The following is a 12,110-nucleotide window of genomic DNA, read 5'->3' on the forward strand; positions in this document are numbered from 1 at the left end:
AGGTTCTACTCAACTACTTGACATTCAATTCATCAGGTTCTACTCAACTACTTGACATTCAATTCATCAGGCCTACTCAACTACTTGACATTCAACCCATTGTTGGATATTTTGCCCTTGTGGAATAATCTGCCATTTTAAAAACACGCTAAGAAATACTACAACACACATTCTTATTTGTTATAAGTTTGTATTTTTTTTACATAAGATCATTAGCAGAATCTGAGTCATTGATCAATTTGTCTTTGTTCTATCCTTGTAGTTGGACTCATATAAATAGCTTTGTTCCTTAATTTCTGTCTATAAAAGTGATATGTGCTGTAATTGCAGTGTAGGGCTGAACGTGTCGTCTCCTACTACTTAATGGGTTCAGTGGGGCTGTGTGTGTGGTGTGAGTGTCGGGGTGTGAAGCCCCTGTCCCTGGGCCTGGCAGACGGGCATAGAGAACACGGCTTAACACAAGAACAATGGAGTCCTTTGACCAAAAAGACGCCCCCAAGACATGTGGCCTCCTGTCACCGTGGCAACCCCCCATGGGATAGCGAGCGGGCTGACAGCTGGAGAGGGAGAGTTACAAAAATGGAGTCCATTCTTTCCACTGAACCTCTCCTCGTCTACTCTATCATTCCCTCTCTCAATCATCAACGTGTGTGTGTGTAGTAGGCCTATGTTACACTGCACTTTTCAGCTGTTGAAGGATAGGTCCACTTTATGAGCTCAGGTTTTAATATACTATATAGGCCTGGCAGGCCGACCTATCCTTTTAAATAAAAAGTGAGTGTGACACCAGGTGATAAATAACACAATTGTTATTTCCTGCTCATGGAACAATGACATTTACCGATTGGGTCATTGATACTTATGGTACTTATGAGTGATATACAAGATCTTGCACGACATCTGTTTTTACACATTGTGCAAAAGCTATTCCAGCAAAAGAAAACGTTCCTTAATAACAAGATAACACTTGATTTATATAATGTTACATGCATTCTACACCACACATCCCTTCTCTGCTAAGGAGCTGAATGGTGTTAACTGTTCTGTTCATATCTGCTCCTCGGGACCTTAGTGTTATAGTAGGATGAGGATCTGTGCTCTCAACTCTCTATTATTCATGCTGCGTGGTGTCACTCTCCCTCAGCTCTGCATGGGTTTCCTGTAAAGCTAAGCACAGCAGAAGGATGAGGGAAACAAAGAGTGGAGGGGACTACTGCAACACCAAGGGCTCCTTGGGCCCCTCCCACTGGGAACACACTGGTTGAATCAACGTTGTTTCCACGGCATTTCAATAAAATGACGTTGAACCAACGTGGAATAGACATTGAATTGACGTCTGTGCTCAGTGGGCTTCCTCCAATCTATTTGTGTTTTTCTCCTGATCTGTCCAGCTGCTATGGTTGTAGTGGTGTTAGCTGGCAGGTGACTCGCCCCAGGGCTTTTATATGAGTAAATAAAACACAAGTCTAATTTGAATAGAAGATTAAGTAGAATATAATTGTGGTGGTCACTTGATTGACAAGCCAAACCAACATACAATACGTTCTGAGTGAGGGACAGCCATTAAACTGAAGAGCTGTGCTGCTGCCCAGTTGAAGAATATAGAACACCTATAAGAGAAGAGTTCTGGGCATGTCTGGACTAGATGAGACACAATCTGACAAGGTGTGTCTTTGGGATGAGGTGAGGAACATACCCTGGTAGAATCAAAGTTCTTTCCCCATCATTTCAACCCCCCAAAATATATGTGATGACATTGAATCAATGTGTAAAAATTATTGGATTTGCAAAAAGTAATCGATATAAGGCCATTTCCTATTTTTTATCATCTAACTTTTAATGTCAATCAAATGAGATGGTGACATTTTATTTATATTTTACGTAGAATTTACGTTAATTGACAACTCAACCAGATATAAATCAAAAGTAGACATTGAACTGATGACGTCTGTGCTCAGTGGGTAGTTTGCCTGTGTGTGTGTATCTATGTACGTTTCTGAGGGAAGCTCTGGATAAGAGCATCTGCTAAATGGCTAAAATGTCAATATAAACATGACACTGGACAAGGCTCCATATCAGAGATGACTAGCCCACCACAGGGATGATACTAACTAGACGCTGTGTGACCTTGAAGGGATAATAGAAGTAGGCTACCCAGGAAGGCTTGCAAAAATATATATACTGGGGTAGTATTCATTAGGCACCAAACAGAAGAAAACTGTCGGAAACAGAGATGGATGGACTACATGCATTGGTTCAATAACAAACACTCATTTTGGTTGTTGCATTAGGTTTTGCTACGGTGTGCCATAATGAATGTGCCCCTGATCTGATTCTGTATAAATTAACTTTGGGGTTGTGACTGTGAGAAATGATCTGTCTCCGTTCATGACAGACGTCAACCATGATAAATGAGCAGTTGTTTGGGTCGGTGTTAAGTAAATGGAGTCATTATTGACAACCTTAAAGCTCTCTCTGTTTGCGGTGGTATCAGTGAGGACTTCCAGGCCCTGGCTGGCTGCCCGCAGTAAAAGGGGTTGTTGTGATTCCAAGTGGGTCGGGAGGGAGTGGGACTTAGCCTGGAGGTAAATTGTGTCTGTGATGTAGATGGAGAAAGGTTAAGTTGTGGCAGGCTGATGACCTTATAGAGGAAATACAGGCAATTGTCTTCTATGGGCATGTGGCAGCGGACAGAGGGCCTGTAGATTAGCTGTGACATACCCATTTCCTATTTATTTGAACAATTCTACTATCTCTGACATCATGGCTATAGTACATTATGGGAGACGTTACTGCATCTTATGAGAAAAATATGCCCTAAACGTATTTCCCCCCGATCTTTCTAGTTTCCCCTGGTCGACACAGGGGGGAGACAAACATACAGATCTGTACACAAACCTGATCCTAATTATGTGCTATCTTGAATGGCTAAATGAATCATGAGGATCATAGAATACTTAGCGAGGACTTACACCATGTGTTTTATTTGATATATGACATAAGGGCTCAACTTAAAAGTAACCCATGTTGAAATGTCATATGGGTCATAATCTTGAATTACGTATCAATGATATTAACAGGGAGTACTCAAGGAGAGGCATATCCACAGAACACTTAAGATATCAAAGAACTCTCCATTACCTATAGGTTCATTAATTGACAAACCCACATGCCCCCAGTAGTCATTCATCCCAACTCACAATGAAGCTAATAAAGCAGAAGCAGTGGTGATACTAGTTATTGAGAAGGAGATTATTGAGAAAGTAAGTGTTGCGGGAGAAAATGGGGATATACTATGGGAGTCTGCAGAGACAGAGTGGAAGAGAAGCAGTGCAGACAATGAGCTCCAGAGGTTAAGTCCCCAGCCCGCCAATAGGGCCCACAGGAATGCGAAAGGGTCTTGGAGGGGGCATTGTTGTCTGAGGTGCATCCTGCTCAGTGTATGAGACTTCACATTACAACTCAAGGTCTATAGACTGACTGGTCCATGGGAATACTCAAGCTTATTTTTGTAGAAGACATACTGTAGAAGACATACTGTAGAAGACATAAATCACATGGGGTACACCAATCTCGCAACTTTTTCTGTGTGTAATGTTTGTTTTTTCTTTTGAAATATTCTAAATAAATATGTAAATAGTAAACAGAAACACTGATCATCCAGGATATCGCAGCATTCTTCTCTGCTTGAAGAACCTTCCGGATAAATACAACTTGGGGCCTCGATATCCCTTGGCTGACTCCTCTCAGGCAGGGCAGCATGTGGTACCACTGTGTATCAGGGACTATAGCCCCAGGGGAGAGTCCTAGCCTTAACCCAGTTTGTGTCTGGGAAAGACAAAGGGGGTCCAACAACACACTGAATGGACTGGGGGCTGTTTATCCCCCTAGGAACATGCCTATGGCAGAAATGGAGCTAAGCCAGAGTTAAACCACCAAATGTGTTTTACCACCTTCAATAATGTTCCTCTCTTAAAGGGAGGCGTTAAATTATGACATGCGTCCCGCTGTAAGGTCTAGACTTGTTTGAGAATTCTGTGATTTTGGGGTATGGAAAACTAGCAGTGTTTTGGAATGATGCCTTGGCCAATGGATTCTCTCCAACAGGGTTTGGCTATGGTAGCAGTACCAAAGGGACCCAAATTGCCTGTACAACAATGAATATGTCACAGTAATGCCTTGCATTATGACAGAGTAATATTCCTGTTTTGAACCAACAGGTTCCTTCATGGACATGCAGATTTGTTACAGTTGACAAAGCTCTTTGTCATAGATATGTCAGTACTGTAGCGCTACTGTCTGTCATTGTTACTGAATACAGAACTCCACCACTTAGGATTCATTATATTACAGTCAGAATGAGTTGTTCATGTAAATTACCTTGGCAGTGGCACATCTCTAAATGTACTCAGACTGAAAGGATTGCAAGGCACAGTCAGCGAGACAATTGATTTGTCAAACCTCAGAGTTTTCCAAACAACCTCTTCCTTTATCTTTCAATTGGGCAATGTCTATGACAGAGAAGTGTACTTCAAGGCACTTTAAAAGTACTTTAAGTTACTAGCAGAGGAGTTTGTGTTTTCAGCTGAATTTCAGAAAGAGGAAAGACTGCAAAGAGTTCTCCACCACTTTGTGAGTGTGTGAGAGGTGTCTGGCTTGACTTTAAATTCAAACCTCAATCCCTGGAGTGTGTCCAGTCAGGCGGGGCCCTGGCTCTGGGTTTCCAACAAGCTGCACTTTACCTTCCAGCTGCTCTCTGTCCCCTTTGGATTGAGGGAGGGGAGGGAATTAGGGGCCATGGGGGTGGAGATGGGTGGGGGCATGCTCTTGCCGGACAGGCCTGGAAATTTCCTTTTTATGTTTCAGCAGCCCATTCCAGGATGGGAGGGGTGTGAGCTGTGGGGTTTTGGGACTTGGCTAGGAGCCAGCCACAGCAGGAAGCTTGCTAGTTCACATGGACAAAAGCAGTCCTGGCCACTGCCTAGCTATCTGTGCAGGACTCAACAGCTCTCACTCACCCAACCCCCAAAACAGGAACTTTGCACAGTTATATGGGTCTGGCGGCACCACTGCACAGATTGACTGCAGTCAGTTACTCACAGCTGCACTGACTATTCAACCCTCTTTACACATGAATGCATGTATGTAATGTCAGCAGTGTTTGTCTTCATTTACAAAATAAAGTATTCTCTTTGACTAAATGCAACAGGCATATAAGGATTTTCTTTTCATGTTCCCTTATGTTTTCATTTGTTATTTGATACTCTGTGATATTGTCTTACTCTACTGCTCAAAATCAAGTTGTCTGACCGTCTTTATAGCTGCCAAGGCTATTGGCAGTTATTGCTAAGTACCTCTCCTCCTGTCTGTGCACCCTGCCTGTCTGTAAAAATCAAATCAAATCAAAGTCCATTGGTCACGTACACAGATTTGCAGGTGCAGCGAAAAACTTGTGTTTCTAGCTCCAACAGTGCAGTAAAATTACCTAACATTTTTTTTTTTAAAGAAATAAAGAAATAGAATGAGCAATGTCAGAGTCTGGAATATATAATGCCCTCTCTGAAGCCCTCATAGGCCAGAATGTAAACAGCAGCATGGACCAAAACAAAAGTCCCATGGTTGATCTGTCTGGCAGAAAAGCATGCATCATTTTACTCGCATCCAGGGGGTGTTTCCACTGTTTTTGTTAAACCAGACTTCTGCATTAATTGATATGATCTCTGTCATAGATCTCTGTCATAGTGCATGACATTATTCATTGATGTTGATTGCTATATGTTTATGTTCATGTTGTGCACTTGGGGGATTATGGTCTCAATACATATCTCAACAAACTTATGTTCAGTTTCATTTTATGATCACTATAGTACTGAAATATTTGAAAGATACCATTTTCTAATATTTTAAGATGTATGCCATTTACAAGCCTTTCGCTGCACCCGCAATAACATCTGCTAAATATGTGTATGTGACCAATAACATCTGCTAAATATGTGTATGTGACCAATAACATCTGCTAAATATGTGTATGTGACCAATAACATCTGCTAAATATGTGTATGTGACCAATAACATCTGCTAAATATGTGTATGTGACCAATAAAATTTGATTTGATGTGATAATGGTAGTTTCATGCTGGTTTAGAATGTTTTTTGCACTCATATATTTATCTTCTGTCAAAAGCTACTACAATAGCCTGCCAGCCTACATTCCTACCTACCTACCTACTTACTGTGTCATACGGGTAGCTACTTTAATGTGCATATGTTTTGTCTCATATGGTTTTTCTAACCAGTGAAAACCTCCTATGATCTAATTGCTCCCTTTATGACTTGATAATCCCTCTCTTGAGGACTGCAGGGTGCTAATCATTTTAAACAATGCTTCACATAATTTAATTTAGCGTCCAGGGAGATCATAAGATCATCATGAATAGGGAGTTTTAATAGGGAGGGCTGGTCTTTTCCTGGTTGATATACAGGCAGGCGTTGATGTTTTCTATTCAACAAAGAGCAAACTAAAGAATGTAATTCATGTCTTCAGTTCCAACCCACTGGGCACACACTGGTTGATTCAACGTTGTTTCAACGTCATTTCAATTCAATTACGTTGAACCAATGTGGAAAATACGTTGAATTGACCTCTGTGACCAGTAGGATGTGACAATTTTAATGTATTATATATTGTTGATATGATCATATAAAATCGTATAAATAAGATCACTCACTGATAGCATTACACTGAACCATGCATGATGTAGCCCTACAAGACATAATGCACTTAGCACATAATGTGGCACTTGTAGATTCAGAGATCGTTTAGTGAGATATCAAGAAATGTTCCCTAAATGTCCAAATGATATGCAAATGAAAAATATTATATTATTTCAAACAATACCATATTGTTTGAAAACAGCTCCGCTTCTGAAATGCAGAACATTCATGAGCGGGAAAAGGTGTTACAAGATTCACCTGTCAATTCCAATTAATGGTCGTTTCTTCCGGTGTCGTTCTCTGCTGCTCGGCATTGCGCTCATTTAAAATAAGCGTTTTTTTTGTGTGGGATGATAATATTAGCCATAATAATCTGACTGGCGAGGAACCAGCGACCAACCTAAACAGATACGCTTTTGTGATACTAGTGTATTCGGATATTAGTAACAAGCCTCCGATATTTATTTGGAGCACTGTATCTTTGCTGGTTCATTCTCCTGCTCTAATAGATAACAGAGCCTCTACAATAGATTGCAGAACCTACCGGTCTGTGTAGAGAGGGCTCTCGCTTTGATCTTTAAATACCCTCTCATTTAAAACCACACTGAGTTGCTTTGATTTTTCTCTCACGAGCCAGCTGTAAAATGTATAAATTCAGACGTTCCCTTAAATGACACTCTCCGTGTGCGCGCGCGCCCAGTGGAGACAGCAAGAACACCTTTCTATCCTTTTTTCTGCTCCACCATCTGTCCCTCCCTTTCTTCCATTTCATGTGTTCAACCGACATCTACCCCTCACAGCTACAACTCCGTTGTCCCCCCCCTCTCCCCTTGCATTGAGTTTTCCTGTCCACTCGGCTTTGCAGTTTGAACGACGCAGACGGTCCCTGGCCCCGACTGTTCCCCCCTCCCCCACTAGCTGAGCTGCTGTTTCACTCAAAGATGGCGTCAGCTTTGGAGCCTCTGGTCTCTGGCTGCATTTTTGGGCTTGTTGTTGTCTCGGATTCGAAGGATTTTTGGCACATTCTCTTCGGCAACTCGACACGAAATTCCGGTGAGTAGCGGCTAGTGGGGAGAGGATATTACAGGGTCTCCGAGCTTCCTTTTGAAACCCGAACTGGACCAGTGGTAGCTTTCTGGGAAACGCGAGAGGTAGAGGGAACGGGGTACGGGGAGATGAAGATCGCGAGGGGGGAGGGAGGGGGCGAGCCGAGGCCTACTTCGCTCCAACGGCCTTGTCTTCACCGCATCGCAGTCCGCAGGCACTATGTGGGTGGGTGATGCAGGAAGGAAGTAAGGAAAGGTGAGGGATAGGTAGCCGTGTGTAGACACGCGTCTTGCCGGGAAATATTTCCACCCAGAGCCGAGGCGAAGGAGGCCGAACGGCCATAGAACATATATTGTAACGTAGAAAAATTATCCACTATGAAGTCGTCATTTTGGCACTTTCCCGATAGCGGTTATGGCCGTTTACAACTTACATTGTGCATTTGCAGTCAGCGATCTCATCGTGAATATCATCCATTCTATTCTAAATTAGATTGTTCCTTGTGATTGTTGCCTGTGTTATTGTTTGAAACCTCGGGCGTTGTAGGAATCTGTCATTGTTGATTGTGTCAAAGCGCTGGTTTCCTTAAGACCGCTAGCTAGCTACACGTTGTTACTGTTTTGAGCTATTTCGTTAGTGTTAGCAAGCAAATTAGCAATATCAGTTCGCGGGTAGGTTTGTAGCAACACAGCCTATTGCCTATCATATCAGTGAGAGTAAACAGAGGAGTAGGTTGAGAAAGTGAGACACTCGGCTATTGCTTGGCTAGCTAGCTAACGTTAACTACTGTGGTATATAGTAACGGTAACACCAATCTGTTTTCAAATAAATGGCTAACGTTAACATGGTTACTATAGCTAGCTACCAGTAATATGAGAGATGTTTAGCTAGATAACGAACACATCTAACGTTAGCTACCTTAGGTCACTTAAAAAAAACGATCTATATTAATCAGCTACTGCACAAATGTAATCCAAGATCTTGTTTGTTGTGCATGGAATACAAATATATCTAACTTTAGCGTGCTTGCTGAAATCAAGCCAAGGCACTGAAAACACGAGATGTGGATAGCTAGTAGTGTTCCGTTTATTTAGCTATTTTAGTTGATTTGTTTTGCTGTTCAAAGTGAGAACCATGTGGCTTGGCAAAATCATAATGTCAAGAATTCAACAATGTATCCCGTTCTCCATAATCTGGGCTGTTGTTGTTATGACCTTTTTATCAATGTCTGTTTTCGGACCCAATTCATGAGCCCATGTTGTGAAATTCTTAGGTATATAAAGATAATATACATGTAAATAAAGGAGGTAGGGCTTTCTTCCGTAGTGTTTACTATGCCACTTATGAGAGTTGCTCGCTCTGGTTTTGTGGTTTAAAGAATCTGCATTTACACAAATGGAGAACAGAATGTAAAGTTACCTCCATATCTACATTAGAGATCATCACAGTGGCTGATGTTTACCTACTCAGACGCTAGTCTGGCACTGTCTTTCTGAGCTAACTATGCCCTCTGCTCAGGGTTTTCTTTTCCCATCCTAAATGTATTTGTTATGTTCAGTGTTATAAACGCTGCTCATGTCAGGTAATGTTGATCTAGACTTCAGGCAGCATGTATCCATCTCATACAAGATGTGTGCTCCTTAACTGTCTCTGTGTTTAGTTGCCAAGCATGACTTGTTTACATTCTGCTGTTGTTTGAGTGTCTTAGTACATGTCTTTTGAGGGTTACATTCAGTAGGCACTAAAGGAAGCAAATGTTTTGAAACTGCAGAATTACCTCAACTCTAATACAAAACTTAAAGATGTTTTTCTTTCAGTTTTTGCCTGCAGAATGTGACCGTCTTGCTGCTTTCTCTCTTGCACACGCTTTCTGACCCTTCCATGTTTGTGTCCTTTGTTTCAGCAGGGTGCGTTTCCTGCTGAAGTTGACTGTGCATGAAGGTGATCCGCCCTCGCCGCTCCCTGGGGTGAGAGATCTGTCCCCTTCCAGGTCGGAGAACAAGTGGATACCGCTGGAGAGCGAAGAAGAGAGAGTGTGAAGGAGTGGAGCCGCACGGATGAAATACATTTACATCCTTCTGCAAAAGAGTTTATTCCAATAATCTACAGAACTTTTTTCCCCCACTGTCCTGATTCTACCCTTACAGTACAACTGACCTTCAACTAAAGATGACAGTCAAGGTGTCCACATCACACTGAGAGCCTCTTATTTACATTGAGGGGAGACTGAATCTTCAGGTTGTAGCCGTTTGTCCCTCGGCCCTTTGCAACAGGCAGTAGTGGGAGAAACCTAAGTGTTATTGTTGTAGTGTGTGTGGGTCCACCACAGCTCCAGAGTTAGTCTAGTACCTGCTGCTCCACGACACTGCTCTCCTCCAGGTTAACTGACCCTGCCGGGAGAGGGTAGTGGGTGGACCAAGCTTTATTGGGTGGGTTGGCGGTGGAGCCTATGCTATGGTGAGCTGTTCCCTGCCGTGCTGCTCAGGACCAGGCTCTGAGGGACTCACTGTGCGGCCCCGGGACAAAGGATAGTCTTCGGACAGAGGGGCTAGGAGGAGGAGGAGGAGGCGGCGGCCTGGGCCGCGGGATTCTTACCCTTTGCCCGCTACGGGCGTGTGTTTGTGTGTGTCGTCATTGCGACCTCCAGCCGCAGTCATGGTGAAGCTGGCCAACCCAATGTACACCACCTGGATCCTGGAGGCCATCAAGAAGGTGAAGAAGCAGAAGCAGCGGCCATCGGAGGAGAGGATATGCAACGCTGTGTCCATGTCCCACGGGCTGGACCGCAAGACTATACTGGAGCAGCTGGAGCTCAGTGTCAAGGATGGTACCATCCTCAAAGTCTCTAACAAGGGGCTCAACTCTTACAAGGATCCGGAGAACCCCGGCCGCCTGGCCTTCCCCAAACCCCGCCTGGGCAGCAGTGGAGGAGGGGGTGGTCATCATGGGCATGTGGGCCATGGCGGTAGCCACCATCGCTCTGGGAAGAAACCAGGGCTGGACTGGAACAAGCTGATCAAGCGTTCCCTGGAGGGGCTCCATGAGCCAGGGGGCTCCACTCTAAAAAGTGTTGAGCGCTTCCTCAAGTGCCAGGGTGATGTGGCGGCCTACCTGTCTGGCAGTGGCTCCATGGGGCCCGGGCTGTTCCACCAGCAGCTGAGAGTGGCACTGAAGCGGGCGTGTGCCCACGGCAGGGTGGCCAAGAATGGGCCGCTGTTCCACCTCATCAGCCGTAGCTCCCAGTTGGATGGGACAGGCACCGTGGCGCTGGACTCCCTCCCACCTGTCCGCCTGCTGCCACACGAAAAGGACAAGGTAAGCCATGCACCTACATTCACTTTCTCAAATATAAACACAATGTAATGTCTCTGTAAACCTACAGTGTAAGTGAAAACGGATAACTGTAAGAAGAGCAATCTGTCATTTTTGTCCCCTGTGGCAGTGGAAAGAATAAGTGATAATTAATTACATTTCTATAGCGCTTTTTATAAAAATCTCAAAGCGCTTCAAAAGCAATAAACAAACAAGCGATACATCATGAGTAGCCTAGCCTTAGTTAGGTCACCCAATAGAGGTCAAGTCTGAGAGCATGCATCCTCTAAGACAGGGAGGGACAGGCCATGGCTTGATCAGAGGAAGGTGGTCAGGGAGATGGTTGAAGTCTAGTGACGATCATGTAGAAGTAAACAAACTATGAAGGCTGAAGGCAGCACACAATCAATCTTAGCAGAGCTAGAATTATATTTTATAAAGTGGTTTCCCATGTGGTTGTAGGGCTGCCAGGGAAGATGTAATGCCAAAAATGTAACTTTATCTCATGCAATTAGTAGACAGGTCAGGGCACAGTACACAAACAACATCCCTCTAACTCCTTCCAGGGCATTAACTTCCATATTGAGTGATCACACTGTTTGCACAGCGTGGTTTGATTGATAATGTCTTTGTTGGAGTAAGTGGTGTCAAATGCAGGGACTTACAGTGCAACCATTTTACTCACATATGCACCTAAATATTTTCCTGTGGGACTTGACATTTGTGGGCAGTGCGCCTAGAAAAATTGAAAGATTCTAACTTTAATAACTCAATTTTAATTATGTTCTTAAATGTTTGCGTCCGCCTACATTTAACTTAGGTGTACAAAAAAAAAGTTTAGAGCATTTAAATCGTTTAATACATTTCATAGATTAGCTTGTGAATATAGGGCAGGGGACGTAGCTGATAGAGTTCTGAGCTCTGTTGTGTGATTTACATGATCGACTTAAAGCAACACGTTGTAGCCAAGTTGGCCCTTGACTGGCAGACAGACAGACGGAGAGCTGTGAAAGAGAAACCCTAGGTAGAACAGGTCC

General features: G+C 43.5%; 1 protein-coding gene across 3 annotated transcripts in view; it reads left to right on the top strand.

Annotated features, from left to right (window-relative positions):
• Positions 1 to 7,642: 7,642 nt before the first annotated feature.
• The window catches only part of LOC139389293 (K(lysine) acetyltransferase 6A), a 51,462-nt gene continuing 46,994 nt past the window's right edge, over positions 7,643 to 12,110 (top strand). For 2 of the 3 annotated variants that reach the window (XM_071135890.1, XM_071135893.1), the window contains exons 1-2: positions 7,644 to 7,767; positions 9,665 to 11,076. In XM_071135890.1, coding sequence (XP_070991991.1) covers positions 10,417 to 11,076 — 660 coding nt within the window. In that variant the 5' untranslated portion in view covers positions 7,644 to 7,767; positions 9,665 to 10,416. Of the gene's footprint in view, positions 7,768 to 9,664; positions 11,077 to 12,110 lie in introns of all 3 variants that reach the window. The other variant, XM_071135892.1, reaches the window with a different exon arrangement.

The sequence above is a fragment of the Oncorhynchus clarkii genome, chromosome 30 (genome assembly GCF_045791955.1).
Source record: "Oncorhynchus clarkii lewisi isolate Uvic-CL-2024 chromosome 30, UVic_Ocla_1.0, whole genome shotgun sequence".
NCBI classification, from domain to species: Eukaryota; Metazoa; Chordata; class Actinopteri; order Salmoniformes; family Salmonidae; genus Oncorhynchus; species Oncorhynchus clarkii.